Source organism: Salvelinus namaycush, chromosome 5 (assembly GCF_016432855.1).
Source record: "Salvelinus namaycush isolate Seneca chromosome 5, SaNama_1.0, whole genome shotgun sequence".
Lineage (NCBI taxonomy): Eukaryota > Metazoa > Chordata > Actinopteri > Salmoniformes > Salmonidae > Salvelinus > Salvelinus namaycush.
In genome coordinates this window covers 28,306,617-28,331,493 of record NC_052311.1, presented here as the reverse complement: position 1 = coordinate 28,331,493, position 24,877 = coordinate 28,306,617, and the positions used below count along the sequence as shown (strand labels likewise).

Sequence of the window (24,877 nt, the reverse complement as noted above, 5' to 3'; positions counted from 1 at the left end):
CACATACACTCTCTCTCTCTCTCACACACACACACACACACACACACACACACACACACACACACACACACACACACACACACACACACACACACACACACACACACACACACACACACACACACACACACACACACACACACACACACACACACACACACACACACACACACACACACACACACTCACACACTCTCTCTCGCTTCTCTGTCTCTCGCTCTCTTTCTCTCTCTCTCTCATCTCATGTTTTTGTCATGAGGCTGCAGCACAGACGCCATTAGCTTGATATAACTGCAGCACTGTGCGCGCACACACACACACACACACACACACACACACACACACACACACACACACACACACACACACACACACACACACACACACACACACACACACACACACACACACACACACACACACACACACACTCACACATCCCTTAGATCATTAGTGCTGTTTTGGCTGGGTTGATCTGACTCTTAAGTTGCGTAAGCCATGAAGGGTCCCTGTTGTATCTCTCCCATGGTGATGGGTGTTTGTGCGGGCAGCAGCTCCAATACTAGGTCCACAGTCCACACAGCCACATAACAGAGTGAGTCTAATGCCATTAAACTCAGTCAACTTGGGGAAAGGAATTGGGCATGCATTGTGAATTTTTTATTATTTGATGAATGTTATGAACCAAATTTCAATTGATTTCTATAATTTACCGAGTTGAAAACCCTGCCAGTACCATGTGGGGGGGAGGGCGTGTGTGTGTGTGTGTCTGTCTATGTGCCTCTCCCTCTCTAATTCTCTCTATTTCCTCCCTCTCCCTCTCTAATTCACTCTATTTCCTCCCTCTCCCTCTCCCTCTCTAATTCACTCTATTTTCTCCCTCTCCCTCTCTAATTCACTCTATTTCCTCCCTCTCCCTCTCCCTCTCTAATTCACTCTATTTCCTTCCTCTCCCTCTCTAATTTTCTCTCTAATTCATCCCTCTCCCTCTCTAATTCGTTCTCTATTTTCTCCCTCTCCCTCTCTAATTTTCTCTCCATTTCCTCCCTTTCCCTCTTTCTTATTTGCTCTCTTTCTCCCTCGCCTTCCTTTCTCTCATTTCCCCTTCCTCTCTTTTCACCTTCTACATCTCTCTCCATTCCTCCTCCCTCCCTCTCTCCCTCCCTCTCACCTCCAGTTGTTTAAGGAGGAGCTAACTCAGGTGAAGGAAGGCATGAAGCACATCAATGACCTGGCTCATGAGCTGGCCATTTCTGACGTCCATTTGTCCATGGACAACGCCCACTCCCTGGAGCACCTCAACAGTCGCTGGAAACTACTGCTGGTAACTGGACCTGAACCTCCCCACAACCACTTCCCTCAACCTCCCCATAACTTTCCCACAACCTCCCCACAACCACCTCCCTCAACCTCCCCATAAACTTCACACAATCTCTCCACAACCACCTTCCGTCCATACAACCTCTCCACAACATCACCTTGACTTCCACTCAACCAGTCGATAACATTATCTCAACTGAAAACCTTAACTTTACCCTCAATCTTTCTTCAAACTACCCTCACAACTTCCCATAAACCTCCCCTCAACCTCCCCACAACATCACCTCAACATTGCCTCAGAATCCCTTCAACCTCCCCATAATACCCTTTCTGTTAACGTTTTATTTGATTGACTTCACTTCACATCTGTGGTAATTGCACATCCTCAACCTTCCCACAACATCTCTTCAACCTCCATACAACCACTCCTCCTTTAACAACCTGGTCTTCCATGACTCACTTCCTCTGTGGTCATCTCACAAGACATCTCAAATCAAAGTGTACATGTGGGAACATGTGTGTCTGAGCAAGTGTGAAGTCATTAACGTCTGTAGAAATGAATGTACGTAAGTATTAAGTTGTCTATTGTCTTTGTCTATTTATGCTTTTGTATTGGAAGAAAAATAAAATCTTGCAAAAAAGAAATGCTTACTTGCAAGCTCTCCTCAACAGTGCAGTACAAATATCTATATCAAAATAATAAAAAATAAAATAATACCATCTGATCGAGTTTCTGACCGAGTTTCTTGCAGTATGGCTCAGTCGTAAAGTGAGAGGCTACAACAGTCTCTGAGTTTAGGCTTAGCTGCAGCTTTGCCTTGGCCTCTCTTGTGATTGCATCATTTTAGAGAGGATGCAACAAATGATGCCTTTTGTCTCCAGAGTGAAACCTATTGGATTGTTCTGAGGGGAAAGTGGTAAGGATGCCAGGAATCAGCAAATAAGGCAAGGGCTCAGATAAGAAAAGAAGGCTTTTCTCTTTCTCCCCTGCTCCCTGTGTGTTGCTCTTTCTCTCCTGCTCCCTGTGTGTTGCTCTTTCTCCCCTGCTCCCTGCGTGTTGCTCTTTCTCCCCTGCTCCCTGTGTGTTGCTCTTTCTCCCCTGCTCCCTGTGTGTTGCTCTTTCTCCCCTGCTCCCTGTGTGTTGCTCTTTCTCCCCTGCTCCCTGTGTGTTGCTCTTTCTCCCCTGCTCCCTGTGTGTTGCTCTTTCTCCCCTGCTCCTTGTGTGTTGCTCTTTCTCCCCTGCTCCATGTGTGTTGCTCTTTCTCTCCTGCTCCTTGTGTGTTGCTCTTTCTCTCCTGCTCCCTGTGTGTTGCTCTTTCTCTCCTGCTCCTTGTGTGTTGCTCTTTCTCCCCTGCTCCCTGTGTGTTGCTCTTTCTCTCCTGCTCCATGTGTGTTGCTCTTTCTCTCCTGCTCCCTGTGTGTTGCTCTTTCTCTCCTGCTCCCTGTGTGTTGCTCTTTCTCCCCTGCTCCTTGTGTGTTGCTCTTTCTCTCCTGCTCCCTGTGTGTTGCTCTTTCTCCCCCGCTCCTTGTGTGTTGCTCTTTCTCCCCCGCTCCCTCCCTGTGTGTTGCTCTTTCTCCCCCGCTCCTTGTGTGTTGCTCTTTCTCCCCCGCTCCCTCCCTGTGTGTTGCTCTTTCTCTCCTGCTCCATGTGTGTTGCTCTTTCTCTCCTGCTCCCTGTGTGTTGCTCTTTCTCACCTGCTCCTTGTGTGTTGCTCTTTCTCCCCCGCTCCCTCCCTGTGTGTTGCTCTTTCTCTCCTGCTCCATGTGTGTTGCTCTTTCTCTCCTGCTCCCTGTGTGTTGCTCTTTCTCTCCTGCTCCATGTGTGTTGCTCTTTCTCTCCTGCTCCTTGTGTGTTGCTCTTTCTCTCCTGCTCCCTGTGTGTTGCTCTTTCTCTCCTGCTCCATGTGTGTTGCTCTTTCTCTCCTGCTCCTTGTGTGTTGCTCTTTCTCTCCTGCTCCTTGTGTGTTGCTCTTTCTCCCCCGCTCCCTCCCTGTGTGTTGCTCTTTCTCTCCTGCTCCATGTGTGTTGCTCTTTCTCTCCTGCTCCCTGTGTGTTGCTCTTTCTCCCCTGCTCCCTGTGTGTTGCTCTTTCTCACCTGCTCCTTGTGTGTTGCTCTTTCTCCCCCGCTCCCTCCCTGTGTGTTGCTCTTTTCTCTCTTGCTCTGTCTGTCTCTCTTGTACTTTCTCTTGCTGTCTCTCTCAATTCAATAGTTCTATTCAGTGATTAGTCTGTCTTCCGTTGCCAAAGTAAGAACACAGAAACCTATTGAACGCCCCCCCTCTCTCCCTCTCGCTCTCCTCCTCCCCTCATTCTCCTGTTGAATAATGTGATGCTAAATCCCTGTCATTTGAATAACATCATATGCTGCTGCTGCTCTCTCTGCTGTGACACAGACGTAATGCATTTTTTTTTAAGGCTGATACTCTAATATTTTTGGTCTTGAATAATTTAGTAATTCTGCTGCAAACCTCCGTTAGCCTAGTAGTCTAGCAGTAGTAGAGATAGATGGTAGTACGCTGCTGAGTTGTCACCGACATCTCCTTGCAGCATTCCAACTGCTCCAAATTAGTCTGAAGCAATCTGCGTAGGCTTGAGTGCATCCTGCCTTATTCATTTGGGCGAGCCAGTGTGCACAGCCGTGTGTATCTTGAGCAATGGTGATGTTTTCCTCTCCATAATGCTAACTTCTCATCTCAGCTCGTTGGGCTTGCTTGTCCTTGAAGTGCCTCGGGATAAATGTGCCTTGTTCTATCTTACTCTATCTCACTCTCTTTCTCAGTGTGATTGGCAGGGCCAGCTCCAGGCATAAGTGACATAAGTGGCCGCTTAGTGCCCCCAGCACTAAGGGGCCCCCGACCCAAAAAACGATAAATATATATATATATATACTACTGGTTAAAAGTCTTAGAACACCCACTCGTTCAAGGGTTTTTCTTGATTTTGACTATTTTCTAATAGTGAAGACATCAAAGCTATCAAAAAGCACATATGGAATCATGTAGTAACCAAAAAAGTGTTAAACAAATCAAAATATATTTCATATTTGATATTCTTCAAATAGCCCCCCTTTGCCTTAATGACAGCTTTGCACACTCTTGGCATTCTCTCAACCAGCTTCACCTGGAATGCTTTTCCAACAGTCTTGAAGGAGTTCCCACACATGCTGAGCACTTGTCGGCTGCTTTTCCTTCACTCTGCGGCCCGACTCATCCCAAACCATCTCAATTTGGTTGAGGTCGGGGGAGTGTGGAAGCCAGGTCATCTGATGCAGCACTCCATCACTCTCCTTCTTGGTAAAATAGCCCTTACACAGCCTGGAGGTGTGTTGGGTCAGTGTCCTGTTGAAAAACAAATGATAGTCCCACTAAGCTCAAACCAGATGGGATGGCTTTTCTCTGCAGAATGCTGTGGTAGCCATGCTGGTTAAGAGTGCCTTGAACTCTAAATAAATCACAGACAGTGTCACCAGCAAAGCACCCCAACACTATAACTCCTTAACTCATATCTCCATGCTTTACAGTGGGTACCACACACGCGGAGATAATCCATTCACGCACACAAAGACACAGTGGTTGGAACCAAAAATCTCTAATTTGGACTCCAGACCAAAGGACAAATTTTCACCTGTTTAATGTCCATTGCTCATGTTTCTTGGCCCAAGCAAGTCTCTTCTTATTGGTGTCCTTTAGTAATGGTTTCTTTGCAGCAATTGGACCGTGACAGCCTGATTCACGCAGTCAACTCTGAACAGTTGATGTTGAGATGTGTCTGTTACTTGAACTCTGTGAAGCATTGATTTGGGCTGCAATTTTGGAAGCTGGTAACTCTAATGAAATAATCCTCTGCAGCAGAGGTAACTCTGGGTCTTCCTTCCCTGTGGCGGTCCTCATGAGAGCCTGTTTCATCATAGCGCTCGAGGGTTTTTGCGACTGCACTAGAAGAAACGTTCAAAGTTCTTGACATTTTCAATATTGACTGACCTTCATGTCTTAAAGTAATGATGGACTGTCGTTTCTCTTTGCTTATTTGAGCTGTTCTTGCCATAATATGGACTTGGTCTTTTACCAAATAGGGCTTGTTGGCTGCTTTTGATTGGAATTGTATATACAAAAGTATGTGGACAACCCTTCAAATTAGTGGATTCGGCTATTTCAGCCACACCCGTTGCTGACAGGTGTATAAAATCGAGTACATAGCCATCTAATCTCCTTACCGAAGAGCTCAGTGACTTTCAACGTGGCATCATCATAGGATGCCACCTTTGCATCAAGTCAATTCGTCAAATTCCAGCCCTGCTAGAGCTGCCACGGTCAACTGTAAGTGCTGTTATTGTGAAGTGGAAACGTCTAGGAGCAACAACGGCTCAGCCGCGAAGTGGAAGGCCACACAAGCTCACAGAATGGGACTGCTGAGTGCTGAAGCGCATAAAAACTGTCTGTCCTCGGTTCTAACACTCACTACCAAGTTCCAAACTGCCTCTGGAAGCAACGTCAGCACAAGAACTGTTCATCTGGAGCTTCATGAAATGGGTTTCCATGGCCGAGCAGCCACACACAAGGCTAAGATCTCCATGTGCAATGCCAAGCGTCGGCTGTAGTAGTGTAAAGCTCGCTGCCATTGGATTCTGGAGCACTGGAAACGGGTTCTCTGGAGTGATGGATCACGCTTCACCATCTGGCAGTCTGACGGACAAATCTTGGTTTGGCGGATGCCAGGAGAACGCTACCTGCCCGAATGCATAGTGCCAACTGTAAAGTTTGGTGGACGAGGAATAATGGTCTGTGGCTATTTTTCATGGTTCAGGCCAGGCCCCTTAGTTCCAATGAAGGGAAATCTAAACGCTACAGTATACAATGACATTCTCGATGATTCTGTGCATCCAAATTTGTGGTAACAGTTTGGGGAAGGCCCTTTCCTGTTTCGACATGACAATGCCCCTGTGTACAAAGCGAGGTCCATAAATGGTTTGTCGAGATAGGTGTGGAAGAACTTGACTGGCCTGCACAGAGCCCTGACCTCAACCCCATCGAACACCTTTGGTATGAATTGCAACGCCGACTGCAAGCCAGGCCTAATCGCCCAACATAAGTGCCCGACCTCACTAATGCTCTTGTTGCTGAATGGAAGCAAGTCCCCGCAGCAATGTTCCAACATCTAGTAGTGGAAAGCCTTCCCAGAAGAGTGGAGGCTGTTATTACAGCAAAGGGGGGACCAACACCATATTAATCCCCATGATTTTGGAATGAGATGTTCAACGAGCAGGTGTCCACATACTTTTGATCATGTAGTGTATATATATACACTGAGTGTACAAAACATTAGAAACACCTGCTCTTTCCATGACAAAGACTGACCAGGTGAATCCAGTTGAAAGCTGTGATCCCTTATTGATGTCACCTTCAAACAGTGTAGATGAAGGGGAGGAGACAGGTTAAAGAATGATTTTTAAGCCTTGAGACAATTCAGAGATGGATTATGTCTGTGTGCCATTCAGAGGGTGAATGGGCAAGACAAAATATTAAAGTGCCTTTGAACGGGATATGGTAGCAGGTGCCTGGCGCAACGGTTTGAGTGTGTCAAGAAATGCAACGCTGCTGGGTTTTTCACGCTCAACAGTTTCCCGTGTGTATCAAGAATGGTCCAAACACCCAAAGGACATCCAGTCAACTTGACACAACTGAGGGAAGCATTGGAGTCAACATGGGCCAACATCCCTGTGGAACGTTTTCGATATCTTGTAGAGTCCATGCCCGATGAATTCATGCTGTTCTGATGTCAAAAGGGGGGTGCAAGTCAATATTAGCAAGGTGATCCTAATGTTTTGTACATTCAGTGTATATACACATTTTTGGGGGAATTCAGTCTGGGTCTCAACTTACTGTTGAGAGTTAGAATAGTAGAATACGCACAGTGCAAGGTTTTTTATTTGGCTGTGCAGTAGTTTTTGTCTTGTTATGTCAGTCACTGACAGTCACTCAATTAGCATGTCAGCAATTTTTTTTTAGATTTGTAAGTTAGTCTAGCCAGCAATCTATATTTGTAGTAATCACGCAGGGCAGGTATCCAGGGGTCCCCTATTGATTTTGTTAGTCTCACTCCGATATCATTAACATGGTAAGTCTTGGCAAAATGTGTAGAATTGTAGCTTTAATACATACATTTTTCTCTCCGCCGTCAAGAGGGCCACTAAAATGTTTTGCCCACGAGGTAGGAGAGCCCCCCCAACCAATTCTCGCTTAGGGCCCCAAAAGGCCTTGGTGAGTGGATTTAGCGCCCTTTGTTTGTGGAGCTGTTTCGACATCCTCTGACAATGATTTACATGCTGAATCGAATACCTCGTAAATAAACCAGGATTAGTCCTCAACAAATCCCTTTTGGGACAGCCACATCGACAAAAACACACCGTACAGAGACAATGAATGGCACACCTTATTTTCACGAACTCAAATCCCTCTCGCTTGTTGACACACACCCCCACACCTCTATTCCGATGCACAGCTTACTGTGAAATGACTGTCATCGTTTGAAAAGAGCCTAACAGATCAGAGTGGATTCAGTGTCGTCTTTCCCTACTCGGTGCTCTTCAAAGGGCTATGGCAAGGTGGCAGGGGAGGTGTGTCAATGTTTACATTTTTCCATAGCCCTATCTAACTGCCAAACGAAGGATGAGGAGAGGAGGAGGGAGGGAGATGTTTGTGTGTGTTTGTAGCGGGTGTGAGATGAGATAAAGACGATTCCGTTATTCTCTTTGATTCTTTTGATCAAATGTAATTGAGTTTTGCCCGTGCTGTGTGTGTGTGTTTGTGTGTGTGTGTGTGTGTGTGTGTGTGTATCATGTAAATGTGTGTTTGTGTGTATAATTCAATGTCATGTAAATGTGTGTATGTGTGTGTAATGTAATGTAAATGTATGTCTCCTCGCAGGGCTCCATTGAAGAGCGTCTGAAGCAGCTGCAGGATGCCCATAGAGACTTTGGTCCTGGATCCCAGCACTTCCTCTCCAGTAAATGCTCCTCCACATTCATTAGAAGCTGGCGCCGGGTGCTGTGACGCTCTGTGCCACGTTGTGCCACACTGTGCTATGCCTGTATAGTGGCTGGGGGCAGGATGGGGGTGGGATGTTGAAAATCGGGTGGGGGGGGGGGGGGGGGGGGGGGGGGGGGGGGGGGGGGGGGGGGGGGTTGTAGGGGGGAAGGGGATTAGAACATGGTTGGTCACAGTGTGAGGCTGTGTGTGTGACTGTGTTGTCTGGGTCGGGTGACGAGGGGGCAGGCTTTGTACCTTGAGCCCCCACTGAGTCACAGCAGCAGTATTGTGTGTCTGTGCTCAGTCACGTGTGTGTGTGTGTGCTGCTCTGTGATGGTGGTGGTAGTTAAAGGGAACCCCTACTGTCCTCGGTTCCCCCCCATCCAGCTCTGCTGTGTCAGCACTGTCATGCTTCTGGGGCTGATCTCTTTATCCCTGCCAGGAATGTGTGTGTGTGTGTATGTGTGTGTGTGTAGCTGCCTCACTGTGTTCATTGTGACAGTGTCCTTGTGTGTGCGTGTGTGCGTGTGTCTCCCTTAACTTCCCAGCCATTCCAGTCTAGCCTATTCCAGTCCCAGCTAGCTTACCCCTGTAGCTTACTGCTAAAATGCTACATTGAACGGGTCTTGTCAATATTCCTCCTCCGTCTCCCATATATCCCATTAGCCTTTGCAAACAACCTAATCCTCTCTGAGACTGGACACAAAAGGCTGCTTTTCCCTTCATTCAACTTTAGCTCACCTGTTGTGTGACGCAGCTCTCCCTCTGTGGTGCCTGAAGGTTCACAGACGGTCTGGGTAGATGCGGGTCATGCCCTAAATGGCACCCTTTTTCCCTATTCTGTGCACTATACCCATAAGGCCCTGGTCAAAAGTTGTCCACTAAATGCACTAAATAGGGAATAGGGTGCCATTTGGGACATGAACATGGTCAGTGGTTATGTGCAAATGGCTTTTCATGCTTGATGTGCCTCAGCAATTGATTTCCCCCTCACTTTCAGGTTCAGTGCAGATACCCTGGGAACGCGCCATCTCTCCAAACAAAGTGCCCTACTACATCAAGTAAGTCCAACTGTGTGTGTGTGGGGGGGGGGGGGGGGGGGGGGGGGGGTCTGTGTGTGTATGTGTAGTACATTAAGTCCAACTGGGGGACATGAGTGCAGACAGTCCAAAAGTGTGTGAAGAAAAAAGGTCTTTAGGTCGTTGTTGAAAAAAGACATTCACTTTGCTTGAGATGGCAGTGTTGAGTTACCTGGAGAGAACACATTCATACTAAGGTATCCCTCAGAGAACAGTATTGAGTTAAGACCCTTCCCTGACCTCTTATTTATTCATCAAATCTCCATCCTCCCTGGTTGGGCTGAGTTTATCTTTCAGCTCTGAGGTGTGTGTGTGGGGGGTTGTCGGTGTGTGTGCATCCATCCATACACGTGTGCGCACATGTGTACTGTGTGTGTGTGTGTGTGTGTGTGTGTGTGTGTGTGTGTGTGTGTGTGCCTTGTACACGTGAGTGTGTTTTGTCAGCGTATCTCTTTTACAAATGAGTGTATTTATTTTCTTAATCACTGCTGTTAGCCCTGGGCCCCGTTTGGCCTCTCTGCTGCCCCCGTTTTCACCCCCCCTCCCAGCCCCAGTAGCCCCCCCTCCCTGTGCTGCCTGATAATTCCTTATGGGCTGTGTAATTGTGCCACTGGAGGGGAATATCTGATGGGCCCTCTGTCGGGCATCTAATCGATTCCAACAGTCTCACACAGGTAATAACGAGCGCTGGAGTGAAGTGGCCCCGGGGTCCTGGCAAACTTCCTGCTCGGGGCTCGCTCATTTATTTAACTGTGCTCGTCATTTATTTATTGGCTATCTTTTTCTCCCCTATATATTTTCCTTTTCCTGCGCTGCGCTGCTCCATGTAGCAGTTGCTGGCAGGGATTTGGGTTGAGTGCTCAGATAGGTTGTCTGTTTAATGAAGTGTGGAGACAGTAGCAGCTCTCTGTGTGAAGCCTCTTACATGGTTGCCGTAGCTCCGTCAGAGCGGTAGGGTGAAGCAGTAGTAGCAGCTGGTACACAGTGAAGGGTGAGGAGTGACCGTAGTGGAACATTGGTCCTACTGCCTTGTTGTTGCTCTGTGTCTGAGCTTTGCAGGTTCATAAACTCATAATTGGAAACAACTCTGTCTACTTTCTCCCTTGTTACACTGTACCTGTCTCTCTATTCCTCCTCCTCTCTACACTGTCCTCTGCTCCTCCCCACCCTCTCTCTAAATTCTTCATCTTTCTCTTTGCTCTTTTTCTCTGTTTCTTTTTCCTCTTCTCTAACTACTTTACTCTTTCCTCCTGTAACTCTGTCCCCCTTTGCTCTCCCCTCTCCCCTCTCCACCTCTCCCCTCTCCACCTCTCCCCTCTCCCCTCTCCCTTCCTCAACTCCCTCAGCCATCAGGGCCAGACGACATGCTGGGATCATCCAAAAATGACGGAGCTGTACCAGGCACTGGGTAAGACAGAGACAATTAAAGAGTTCCCCTCTCTGAGCTTTTTCCACTTAGGCCCTCACCGGCCACCTCCGCAGGGGCCTCGTCACCGTCACCCCGTACCTCATTAAGGCCCCGTATTTCAGACACCCCCGAGATGGACGACACTGGTCTCCTCAACCTGCGGGACCAATTTGCCGGCTCTGTGATTAGCTATTTCCTGCATTTAAATTAATTGTGATTAAATGGCATCGGATTCCTTTTATTAATGGGATCTGACAGGGGGTTTGTCCACACACACACACACACACAAACCACACACACACACACACACACACACACACACACACACACACACACACACACACACACACACACACACACACACACACACACACACACACACGTTGAGATGCTATCAGGGATGGAGGGAGTGGAATTATGTAGCAACATGGCCCCTGCTAATGACTCACTGATGGACTGATAAATGCGGGGAGAATGAGGGCAGACGAAGGGTGGTGTGTCTCATCTGGAGGAAGACAGTGGGAGGGGGGAAGGATGGAGAGAGGGAGAGAGAGAGACAGAGAGAGTGAGAGAGATAGATGGAGAGATAGGGGAGCGAGAGAGAGAGAGAGGGGAAGGGAGAGTAGAAGGGGGTTTGTTTTCTCTCTTGTCCTCATCCTCTGATCTTCTCTTTTTCATTTTTTCCCCTCCCTCCCTCCCCTCCCTCCCTCCCTCCCTCCCTCATTAGCGGATCTAAACAACATCAAGTTCTCAGCGTACCGGACGGCCATGAAGCTGCGGCGGGTGCAGAAGGCTCTGAGATGTACGTATTGTGTTTAAAAACCTCATTCATTGGGTGAGAAAGCTGGAGCTCCAGAGCAGTGTGTGTAGGCTTTTGTTCCAGCCCGGCTATAGCACACCTAATTCAGCCAGAAAAGGTCTTACATTTTAGACCATGATTAGTGAAATCAGGAGTTGCCCATTCCCTTCCTTAACTCCTAGGGTATATCTGCCACCAAGGTCACCACTACCAATCAAAGTCATTGATTAGCCTAGCGCTAACTAGCTAGCTACAACTCCTCATCCAACCAGCTACAACCCTTTCTATCCATCGTTAGGTCTAAATCACTGTCATACATGCTAATTAAACTCATTAATTGGCCCAGTTAAGTTACATGAGGGGAGGTAATTAGCCAAGGCCATGTGGATGAGTGAGGCATAAACGTGTGTGTGTGTCCTCCAGGACTAAGCGTAGTAGCCTTATCTTTCACTTTCCAGACATCCCCCCTCTCCTCCTCGCCTCCATCCCTCCCTCCCTCCTTCCCTGGCTCCACCTGACCCTGAGTCAGCCCTGCGGCCATGCTTCGCCATGGTTGGCCGCTCACATCCCTTTCCACGCTCTCTCCATTCACACACTCTCTCTCTCCGTTGTCCATCCCTCCACCCCTCTCTCCACCCCAACCCTCTCTCTCCGACACAGGGAAATGGCCTGCGAAAGCACAGCATAAATGGACCGCTGAAAACGATACCCTCCTATTGCTTTCTCTCTCTTCCTCTCTCTCTCCCTCTCTCTCTATTTTTCTCTCTCTAGCCCGCCTCATCGTGTGCTGGTCTGCTAGTTCGTGTCGTTAGGAGAATTAATTGCCAGGCTGCCATAGTAACTACTGAGTTTCTCACCTCCCCTCCCTCCCTCCCCTCCCTCCTCCCTCCCCCTCCCTCCCTCCCCTCCCTCCCTCCCTCCCTCCCTCCCTCCCTCCCTCCCTCCCTCTTGGTATGGATGATTGAGGAAGGCTCTACAAAAGCACATCTAAAATGTATTTTAGTGTCTCCTCTCCTCTCCCAACCCTAACCCACTCCAGCCATGTCCTCTCCTCTCCCAACCCTAACCCACTACAGCCATGTCCTCTCCTCTCCCAACCCTAACCCACTACAGCCATGTCCTCTATCCTCCCAACCCTAACCCACTACAGCCATGTCCTTTCCTCTCCCAACCACCACTCCAGCCAGTCCCCTCTCCAACCAACCCACTACAGCCAGTCCTCTACTCTCCCAACCCTAACCCACTACAGCCATGTCCTCTACTCCCAACCCTAACCCACTACAGCCATGTCCTTCCTCTCCAACCCTAACCCACTACAGCCATGTCCTTCCTCTCCCAACCCTAACCCACTACAGCCATGTCCTCTCCTCTCCCAACCCTAACCCACTACAGCCATGTCCTCTACTCTCCCAACCCTAACCCACTACAGCCATGTCCTCTCCTCTCCTCTCCTAACCCACTACAGCCATGTCCTCTCCTCTCCTCTCCTAACCCACTCCAGCCATGTCCTCTCCTCTCCCAACCCTAACCCACTACAGCCATGTCCTCTACTCTCCCAACCCTAACCCACTACAGCCATGTCCTCTACTCTCCTCTCCTAACCCACTACAGCCATGTCCTCTACTCTCCCAACCCTAACCCACTACAGCCATGTCCTCTACTCTCCCAACCCTAACCCACTATAGCCATGTCCTCTACTCTCCCAACCCTAACCCACTACAGCCATGTCCTCTACTCTCCCAACCCTAACCCACTATAGCCATGTCCTCCAATCTCCCAACCCTAACCCACTACAGCCATGTCCTCTCCTCTCCTCTCCTAACCCACTACAGCCATGTCCTCTACTCTCCCAACCCTAACCCACTACAGCCATGTCCTCTCCTCTCCCAACCCTAACCCACTACAGCCATGTCCTCCTCTCCCAACCCTAACCCACTACGCCATGTCCTCTCCTCTCCCAACCCTAACCCACTACAGCCATGTCCTCTCCTCTCCCAACCCTAACCCACTGCAGCCATGTCCTCTACTCTCCCAACCCTAACCCACTCCAGCCATGTCCTCTACTCTCCCAACCCTAACCCACTCCAGCCATGTCCTCTACTCTCCCAACCCTAACCCACTGCAGCCATGTCCTCTACTCTCCCAACCCTAACCCACTCCAGCCATGTCCTCTCCTCTCCTCTCCTCTCTAACCCACTACAACCATGTCCTCTCCTCTCCCAACCCTAACCCACTCCAGCCATGTCCTCCTCTCCCAACCCTAACCACTACAGCCATGTCCTCTCCTCTCCCAACCCTAACCCACTACAACCATGTCCTCTCCTCTCCCAACCCTAACCCACTCCAGCCATGTCCTCTCCTCTCCAACCCTAACCCACTACAGCCATGTCCTCTACTCTCCTCTCCTAACCCACTACAGCCATGTCCTCTACTCTCCCAACCCTAACCCACTACAGCCATGTCCTCACCCTCCCAACCCTAACCCACTCCAGCCATGTCCTCTCCTCTCCCAACCCAACCCTACAACCATGTCCCTCCTCTCCCAACCCTAACCCACTCCAGCATGTCCTCTCCTCTCCCAACCCTAACCCACTACAACATGTCCTCTCCTCTCCTCTCCTAACCCTAACCCACCACTCCAGCCATGTCCTCTCCTCTCCCAACCCTAACCCACTACAGCCATGTCCTCTACTCTCCCAACCCTAACCCACTACAGCCATGTCCTCTCCTCTCCCAACCCTAACCCACTACAGCCATGTCCTCTACTCTCCCAACCCTAACCCACTACAGCCATGTCCTCTATCTCCCAACCCTAACCCACTATAGCCATGTCCTCAACTCTCCCAACCTAACCCACTACAGCCATGTCCTCTCTATCCTCTCCTAACCCACTACAGCCATGTCCTCTACTCTCCCAACCCTAACCCACTACAGCCATGTCCTCCTCTCCCAACCCTACCACTACAGCCTGTCCTCTCCTCTCCCAACCTAACCCACTACAGCCATGTCCTCTCCTCCCAACCCTAACCCACTACAGCCATGTCCTCTCTCTCCCAACCCTAACCCACTGCAGCCATGTCCTCTACTCTCTCCAACCCTAACCCACTCCAGCCATGTCCTCTACTCTCCCAACCCTAACCCACTCCAGCCAGTCTTACTCTCCAACCCTAACCCACTGCAGCCATGTCCCTACTCTCCCAACCCTAACCCACTCCAGCCATGTCCTCCTCCCTCTCCTCTCCTAACCCACTACAGCCATGTCCTCTCCTCTCCCAACCCTAACCCACTCCAGCCATGTCCTCTCCTCTCCCAACCCTAACCCACTACAGCCATGTCCTCTACTCTCCCAACCCTAACCCACTACAACCATGTCCTCTCCTCTCCCAACCCTAACCCACTCCAGCCATGTCCTCTCCTCTCCCAACCCTAACCCACTACAGCCATGTCCTCTACTCTACCTCCTCTCTAACCACTACAGCATGTCCTCTCCTCTCCCAACCCTAACCCACTACAGCCATGTCCTCTCCTCTCCCAACCCTAACCCACTCCAGCCATGTCCTCTCCTCTCCCAACCCTAACCCACTACAACCATGTCCTCTCCTCTCCCAACCCTAACCCACTCCAACCATGTCCTCTCCTTCCCAACCTAACCCACTACAACCATGTCCCTCCTTCCTCTCCCAACCCTAACCCACTCCAGCCATGTCCTCTCCTCTCCCAACCCTAACCCACTACAACCATGTCCTCTCCTCTCCTCTCCTAACCCTAACCCACTCCAGCCATGTCCTCTCCTCTCCCAACCCTAACCCACTCCAGCCATGTCCTCTCCTCTCCCAACCCTAACCCACTCCAGCCATGTCCTCTACTCTCCCAACCCTAACCCACTCCAGCCATGTCCTCTCCTCTCCTCTCCTAACCCACTGCAGCCATGTCCTCTCCTCTCCCAACCTAACCCACTGCAGCCATGTCCTCTACTCTCCAACCCTAACCCACTCCAGCCATGTCCTCTACTCTCCTAACCCTAACCCACTCCAGCCAGTCCTCTACTCCCAACCCTAACCCACTGCAGCCATGTCCTCTCCTCTCCCAACCCTAACCCACTACAGCCATGTCCTCTCCTCTCCTAACCCACTCCAGCCATGTCCTCTCCTCTCCAACCCTAACCCATCAGCCATGTCCTCTAATCTCCCTAACCCTAACCACTCCAGCCATGTCCTCTACTCTCCCAACCCTAACCCACTCCAGCCATGTCCTCTACTCTCCCAACCCTAACCCACTGCAGCCATGTCCTCTCCTCTCCCAACCCTAACCCACTACAGCCATGTCCTCTCCTCTCCTCTCCTAACCCACTCCAGCCATGTCCTCTCCTCTCCCAACCCTAACCCACTCCAGCCATGTCCTCTCCTCTCCTCTCCTAACCCACTCCAGCCATGTCCTCTCCTCTCCTCTCCTAACCCACTCCAGCCATGTCCTCTCCTCTGCCACCCTTTTATCTCCCTGTTCAATTCCACCTGTCATTAGAGGACACACTTTTATATCCAGTCCTCTGCCCAGCCTGGGATGGCCATTCAAATTAGTTTAGAGGAACAAAATCACATTTGGGTCGACGCTCTCACAATCTGTCAGCACTTAAGTGGGAGAAAAGTTGAATAAGTGTTCTCTCCTTCACTCTGCTGTCCCTGGTGGTCTGTGTGTGTGTGTGTGTGTGTGTGTGTGTGCGCGTGCGTGCGTGCGTGCGTGCGTGCGTACGCCCATCCAGTGGACCTGCTGACGCTGGTGAGTGTGGTGGACGTGTTCAGGGAGCAGGATCTGCAGCACGGGGAACATGTGATGGATGTGGTGGAGATGATTCATGCCCTGACCGGCCTGTATGAGAGACTGGAGGAGGAGAGGAGGGCCATCGTGGTCAACATCCCTCTCTGTGTCGACATGTGCCTCAATTGGCTGCTCAATGTCTACGACAGGTACTACTGACCACTGACCTTTAACCTTGACCCTTGACCCTGAACCTTACATGACATCAACCAGACCAGGTCATGTGTTCTAACTGGCTGCTCAGTGCGACAATGTCTGACAGGTACTTGATCTTATATTACCTTTAAGGGGTTGGAAATAGAAAATAAACACTAATTAGCCAGTAAGATGAAGATTACTCCCGCATACAACACAACTACTTTCGCCAAGGTTATTTAGCCGGTGTCAGTCAAGAACCTATTTCATGACCTTGAGTTATGCATTAATTTGTGTTCAGATATACAGTTTATTCGTCATCTAATTTGTGACTGTTCATTCCACTGGTGTTGTTAGCTGCTTGTCAGTGGCACTTTGAGCTATTATGTTCTAATGAACCAAATAACTCTCTTTTTGTCATCTCTGTTTCATATGCAGCACTGTTCTATGCGTGACACTCGTAACCCCTGCAGTTAGCGTTGCTGCTAATATAACCTCTCACACATCCTTGGCCATATTCACCGTTTTCCCATAATCAAGGTCCATCACTCTCTGCTAGTCCAATGCTGTGATTGGCCAAGAGCCCTCTCAGTGTGGCGTCTCATTGGTGAAGTACGCTCTGTGCCTGGGAGGCTGTGTCGTGAGTAGGATCACAGAGAGGCTGGAGCTCAATCAAGCAGGCAGGTGTCCAATCAGGGCCACTGAGACCCAGCAGAAAGCCTCCTCTGTTTGATTCTGATTGCCCTGACCCCATCTCTCTCTGCCAACTGCCAAGCCCTCCGCGGACAATCTGAGAGGCACAATTCCCGGCGAATATAAAAAACAGCCCAATTTTTTTCTAAACACTAAACATTTGTTTTGCAGCCCTTAACTACCTGCTGCTAATGAGTGGAAATCAGCATTTTACCCTTTACATGCATTCCCTGTAATTGCTTTTTTGTTTTCCGATAAACGCAGGCTGTGAATGCGAATGAGCTGAGCCTGCAGTGGGATCTGTCTGTCTGTCTGTCTGTCTGTCTGTCTGTCTGTCTGTCTGTCTCTCTGTCTGTGTCTGTGTCTGTGTCTGTGTCTGTGTCTGTGTCTGTGTCTGTGTCTGTGAGCTGTAATCATCATGAGGTCTACCCACAGACTGAGTGTTGTGTTCTCAGTATTACTAAAGAGAAAAGCTGATTTTTTCTCAGTCTTTTCTCAGGTAATTTTGGAGAGTGGGTGGGTCAGAGTGATTTTGAGTCAGCAGAAATGTGTGTGTTGGTCTCCTCCTGCCTCCCCCTAGGTCTCCCGCTGCCTCCCCCTAGGTCTCCCCCTGCCTCCCCCTAGGTCTCCTCCTGTCTCCCCCTAGGTCTCCTCCTGCCTCCCCCTAGGTCTCCCCCTGCCTTCCCTAGGTCTCCCCCTGCCTCCCCTAGGTCTCCCCCTGCCTCCCCCTGCCTCCCCTAGGTCTCCCCCTGCCTTCCATAGGTCTCCCCCTGCCTCCCCTAGGTCTCCCCCTGCCTCCCCCTAGGTCTCCCCCTGCCTCCCCCTAGGTCTCCCCCTGCCTCCCCCTAGGTCTGACTGTAATAATCTTGCATTGACTCTAATAATCTCACACTGACTCTAATGTTCTCACACTGACTCTAATAATCTCGCATTGTCTCTAATAATCTCACACTGACTCTAATGTTCTCACACGTTCTCTAATAATCTCGCATTGTCTCTAATAATCTCACACTGACTCTAATGTTCTCAGACTGACTCTAATGTTCTCACACTGACTCTAATGTTCTCACACTGACTCTAATGTTCTCACACTGACTCTAATGTTCTCAGACTGACTCTAATAATCTCGCATTGTCTCTAATAATCTCACACTGACTCTAATGTTCTCAGACTGACTCGAATGTTCTCACACTGTCTCTAATGTTCTCACACTGACTCTAATGTTCTCACACTGACTCTAATGTTCTCACACTGACTCTAATGTTCTCAGACTGACTCTAATGTTCTCACACTGACTTTCATGTTCTCACACTGTCTCTAATGTTCTCAGACTGACTCTAATGTTCTCACACTGACTCTAATAATCTCGCATTGTCTCTAATAATCTCACACTGACTCTCATGTTCTCACACTGACTCTAATATTCTCACACTGACTCTAATGTTCTCACACTGTCTCTAATGTTCTCACACTGACTCTAAAAATCTCACATTGTCTCTAATGTTCTCACACTGACTCGAATGTTCTCACACTGTCTCTAATGTTCTCACACTGACTCTAATGTTCTCACACTGACTCTAATGTTCTCACACTGACTCTAATGTTCTCACACTGACTCTAATAATCTCGCATTGTCTCTAATAATCTCACACTGACTCTAATGTTCTCAGACTGACTCGAATGTTCTCACACTGTCTATCATGTTCTCACACTGTCTCGCATGTTCTCACACTGACTCTAATGTCCTCCCACTGACTCTAAAAATCTCACATTGTCTCTAATAATCTCACACTGACTCTAATGTTCTCACACTGACTCTAATGTTCTCACACTGACTCTAATAATCTCGCATTGTCTCTAATAATCTCACACTGACTCTCATGTTCTCACACTGACTCTAATATTCTCACACTGACTCTAATGTTCTCACACTGTCTCTAATGTTCTCACACTGACTCTAAAAATCTCACATTGTCTCTAATGTTCTCACACTGACTCGAGTGTTCTCACACTGACTCTAATGTTCTCACACTGACTCTAATGTTCTCACACTGACTCTAATAATCTCGCATTGTCTCTAATAATCTCACACTGACTCTAATGTTCTCAGACTGACTCGAATGTTCTCACACTGTCTATCATGTTCTCACACTGTCTCGCATGTTCTCACACTGACTCTAATGTCCTCCCACTGACTCTAAAAATCTCACATTGTCTCTAATAATCTCACACTGACTCTAATGTTCTCACACTGACTCTAATGTTCTCACACTGACTCTAAAAATCTCACATTGTCTCTAATAATCTCACACTGACTCTAATGTTCTCACACTGACTTTCATGTTCTCACACTGTCTCTAATGTTCTCAGACTGACTCTAATGTTCTCACACTGACTCTAATAATCTCGCATTGTCTCTAATGTTCTCACACTGACTCTAAAAATCTCACATTGTTTCGCATGTTCTCACACTGACTCTAATGTTCTCACACTGACTCTCATGTTCTCACACTGTCTCTAATGTTCTCACACTGACTCTAATGTTCTCCCACTGACTCTAATAATCTCACATTGTCTCTAATAATCTCACACTGACTCTCATGTTCTCACACTGACTCTAATATTCTCACACTGACTCTAATGTTCTCACACTGTTTCTAATGTTCTCACACTGTTTCTAATGTTCTCACACTGACTCTAATAATCTCACACTGACTCTAATGTTCTCACACGGACTCTAATGTTCTCACACTGTTTCTAATGTTCTCACACTGACTCTAATGTTCTCACACTGACTCTCATGTTCTCACACTGACTCTAATATTTTCTCATTGACTATAATGTTCCCACACAGTCTCTAATGTTCTCACACGGTCTCTAATGTTCTCACACTGACCATAATGTTCTCACACTGTCTCTAATGTTCTCATACTGTCTCTAATGTTCTCACGCTGACCATAATGTTCTCACACTGACCATAATGTTCTCACACTGTCTCTAATGTTCTCACACTGACGCTAATGTTCTCACACTGTCTCTAATGTTCTCACACTGACGCTAATGTTCTCACAATGTCTCTAATGTTCTCACACAGACTAATATTTTCACACTGTCTCTAATGTTCTCACACTGTCTCCAGTGTTCCCACCCTGTCTCTAATGTTCTCACACTGACTAATGTTCTCACACTGACCATAATGTTCTCACACTGTCTCTAATGTTCTCACACTGACACTAATGTTCCCACGCTGTCTCTAATGTTCTCATACTGTCTCTAATGTTCTCACACTGATTCTAATGTTCTCACACTGTCTCTGTTCTCACACTGACTATTGTTCTCACACTGCCTCTAATGTTCCCCCAGTGACTTTAACATCTCTTATATTCTCACATAGACTCGCACTGCCTCTAATGTACTCCTACTGCCTCCTACTGCCTAATGGACTCTGCAGTCTCCTGACTCCTGTTTTGTCACACATTAAAGGCAGTGCTTCTATGTGTCTCTCCCACTGACATTGACTCCCACTGCCTCTAATGTTCTTTAAATGACTGTAATCCCCTCCTGACAGTCAAGGCAGAGAAAAGAAAAGCAGCAAAGCTCCCAACTAAAGCCAGTAACAGCAGCCCTGTCCTTCCCTCTCTCTGACTCTCGTGGCAGTGTCCCTGTGCCTCCCAGACACACAGATATAATGTGACCCATTTAAGTCAGGACACAGCTCTCCCAGTCCCAACCCAACTGTGTGGCCTTGCCATTGGCCAGAGAACACTGTTTATGGATCTGTTCTTGCCTCTAATCCCCTTGTTTTTTCAGTGTAAAGGCTTAGTTTATGTGTCTGTTTGCTTATGTAAATGTATTTGTTCTGGCATATTCTACTTTTTATAGCTCCCTCTCCCTCTCCCTCTCCCTCTCCCTCTCCCTCTCCCTCTCCCTGCCCTGCCCTGCCCTGCCCTGCTCTGCCCTGCCCTGCCCTGCTTTCTCCCTAGTGGTCGCAATGGAAAGATGCGTGTCCTCTCCTTCAAGACGGGACTGGTGAGCCTGTGCAATGCGGATGTTCAGGAGAAGTATAAATGTAAGTATGAGACCCTCTCATGTAGACACCACAGCCCTGCAGCCCCCTAACAAAGGGCCAAAACAAAACCAGCCTGATTGCAAGCATTACATAAAGACAACCACTTAGCCTAATGGAGGGAATTACTCTGCTGCACAATAATGGGGAAAGGCTCTCTCTCTCTCTCTTTATTTCTCCAAAGTACATTGGGCTTTTAGGCAGAGAGAATACACTATGGTAGAGAGAACACACACACACACACACACACACACACACACACACACACACACACACACACACACACACACACACACACACACACACACACACACACACACACACACACACACACACACACACACACACACACACACACACACACCACACTTAGCTCTCTCTCTCTGGGCTCTGGCCCCTCTGGCTTCCCTTTTCGATGTTCAATTATGCGCTAATATTTCACTGGTGCCCAGCTCAGGGAAAGTAAAAACCCCTTTACAGCATCTTAACCGCATTTTACAACACAGCCTTGTAAATATGTAGAGAAGGGGGGAGAGGAGAGAGAATGAGCTCATCAGTATGAGATTTTAGACAGTCCCGACGGGTCAGGGCAGGCCCACTGTCAGTTGGCACACCATCTGTGACAGCTTGTAAAAATTGAATGGCAACAGATTTGGAGTATTTTTTATGGCAGACGAAGCACAGAAGGCCTGGCCCTAGAGGATTGTGAGGGTAGAGGCGGGCAGGCGGGGGGGGAGGGGGGCAGTGATGCAAACCATGCCAATTTGTCCCAGTGATTGATCACACATTTTTTCTCCTGAGCTCAGGGGAGAGATGACCCCTGATTATGCTAGTAAACAAGGGGGCGCATCTGGTGGCAGTGAGTGAGTGAGTGTGGCAGTGTGGCAGACACAGTGTGTGTGTGTGTTTGTCTTTTGTCCCCCTGCCCCCCCAGAGCTTGAGCCGTGTGCAGGGTAGAGGCAGGCAGGCTGGCTGTCAGGGTTCTGGCTGTGGCTGGTGCTATTTATACTGGCATTGTGCAGCACCTTCAAACACCTGTCAGTATCCATCTCCTCAGTGACAGGCGGAATCACGACTCGCAGATGAAGGCTCCATTCAGAGCCTGACGAGGTAGCGAGCGCTAATGCAGCCCTTTTGTCTGCAATTAGATCAGCACGACTGCCCTTCCTCTCTCTCTTTCTCTTCCTCTTTCTCTTTCTCTTCCTCTTCCTCTTCCTCTTTCTCTTTCTCTCTCTCTTTCTCTCTTTCTCTTTCTTTCTCTTTCTTTCTCTCAAAAACCTAGAAACAGGCTTAGGGAAGTATCGCCCACACACAGTCTCACTTAGAGAAACGCTGAGAACATGGATGTTGGTACATATGTGTAGGTGTGAATAGTAGCGCCAATATGCTCGTGTACACACAAGCAGATATAATGTAAACACACACAGGCTTAGATACTACACATTACACTAGGGTAAACATCAGGGCTGAGGTAAATTTTAATTGAGGGCAGTCAAATCAGGAGGTTAACCTAAATAACAATTCAAAACGTGAAAATTACTTTCAATGACTTTTCAATGAGTAGAAGCTATTTATTTCAAAAGTTTTTCAATTTTTAGAATTTTAAATTAAAATCACTTCCTGAATTGACAGCCTTCAATTCGAATTGACCCCAGCTCTGGTAAACATAATCTGGAACACATCTACACATATAGAGGTGAATAGATTCGCAAACACACATAAAGAAGTGAATAGATTCACATCCACGCATAAAGAAGTGAATAGATTCGCAAACATAAACAATCTTGTGTGCGAACTCACAAACACACACACGTTTCATTAACCCTCTGTGTTTCATCAGACTTGTTCAGGCAGGTGTCTGGTCCAGGGGGTCTGACAGACCAGCGTCACCTCACCATGCTGCTTTATGAAGCCATCCAGATCCCGCGACAGCTGGGAGAGGTGGCCGCCTTCGGAGGGAGCAACGTGGAGCCCAGTGTACGCAGCTGCTTCCGCATGGTGAGACCACACACACACACACACACACACACACACACACACACAGACAGACACGCGCACAAATACAAGCACACACACACACACTCCTTAAAACCTCACAATACACTGGTTAAGGATACTATGGTAACACAGGCTAGGAATTACCTAAATTCAATTGAGTTAAATTACATACATTTTCATGAATTCCTTCAGGGGAAAGAGCACAATTAGATGCACTACATGACCAAAAGTATGTGGACACCTGCTCGTCGAACATCTCATTCCAAAATCACGGGCATTAATATGGAGTTGGTTTCCCCTTGCTATGGAGGCTGCTATAACAACCTATACCACTCTTCTGGGAAGGCTTTCCACTGAGCCGTTGTTGCTCCGTGACGTTTCCACTTCACAATAACAGCACTTTCAGTTGACCAGGGAAGCTCTAGAAGGGCAGAAATTTGATGAACTGACTTGTTGGAAAGGCGGCATCCTATTGTAATGCCCTGTTAAATCATGTATTTAGAACTATGGTTTCTGTTCATGCGAAGGGTGCATGCTCGGTTTGGAACAATCAAGATGCACTATGGGTGGTGTGCAGAGGGCTTTGCAGGTTTCTCCATTGTTGCTGAGGAGAGAAAGAAAGGGGGAGAGATGCTCTTGTGGAGTGAAAAATAACATGTTGTGTACTAAAATTATTGGTTTTAATTGCTGCTCGGCTGGATTAACGAAGATTCTAGACGCTTCGGGAGCTAGCTTGGATTTGTCGGATCGGGAGCTGAAGAGGACGGCTTGGTCTGAGGGAATTTGATGGCTTCGTTGATTCTGGACATTTCGGATGCATGCAGGGCAATTTCTGCCAATTGGATTATAAATAGGCAACGGCCTTGGAACTGTTGGTTTCAAGGGGTTTCTACAAAACCGTGAGTAGCTGTGGTGTTTTACGCTGAGTGAAGATGAAGGCCAACCTGGTATCTTCTGCTATAAATGTGGAGAGGATGGACACTTAAAATGAGACTGTGAGGGCGGAGAAAATCTGAGGAAAGTCAACAAGCGTCTCATCAGCCAGAAACGGTCAACGGGAAACTACAGCGGGACCCAGAAAAGGAGCGACCTGACGTCCCGGTGAAGATACGTTCCACCAAGTGCAACAAGAAACGTGAAGAAGCAAAAGACATGCTACCTACCGGCTTAGTGAGACCTAGCGCTGTTGTTCCTGTACAGATTGAAGGCATCTATGCTAAAGCTTTACTAGATAGTGGGTCTCAGATTACCCTACTCTACAGATCCTTTTTAAACAAGTACTTGACGCATCTGCCATTAAAGCTCATTGGACACTTGGAGATTTGAGGTCTTAGCTCAGAGCAATACCCAGATGATGGCTATTTGTCTTTGAAGTTGGAGTTTTCACGATCAGTAGTAGGTGTAACGGAGATCATAGAAGCACTTGTGTTGGTTTGTCCAGACCCGGCCATTAAAGGTGAAGTCTCTATCCTGGTTGGTACAAACACTTCTGTGGTTAGAAGGCTGATGATGGCCTGTCAAGAGAAAGGAGGTGAAGGT

The 24,877-nt window shown here is 48.2% G+C and overlaps 1 protein-coding gene across 1 annotated transcript in view; it reads left to right on the top strand.

The window, feature by feature from the left end:
* The window catches only part of LOC120047004 (dystrophin-related protein 2-like), a 138,971-nt gene that overhangs the window by 84,798 nt on the left and 29,296 nt on the right, over positions 1 to 24,877 (top strand). The window contains exons 9-16 of the mRNA XM_038992552.1: positions 1,178 to 1,324; positions 8,244 to 8,322; positions 9,346 to 9,406; positions 10,771 to 10,832; positions 11,560 to 11,634; positions 16,391 to 16,595; positions 21,258 to 21,343; positions 23,181 to 23,338. Coding sequence (XP_038848480.1) covers positions 1,178 to 1,324; positions 8,244 to 8,322; positions 9,346 to 9,406; positions 10,771 to 10,832; positions 11,560 to 11,634; positions 16,391 to 16,595; positions 21,258 to 21,343; positions 23,181 to 23,338 — 873 coding nt within the window. The remainder of the gene's footprint in view (positions 1 to 1,177; positions 1,325 to 8,243; positions 8,323 to 9,345; positions 9,407 to 10,770; positions 10,833 to 11,559; positions 11,635 to 16,390; positions 16,596 to 21,257; positions 21,344 to 23,180; positions 23,339 to 24,877) is intronic.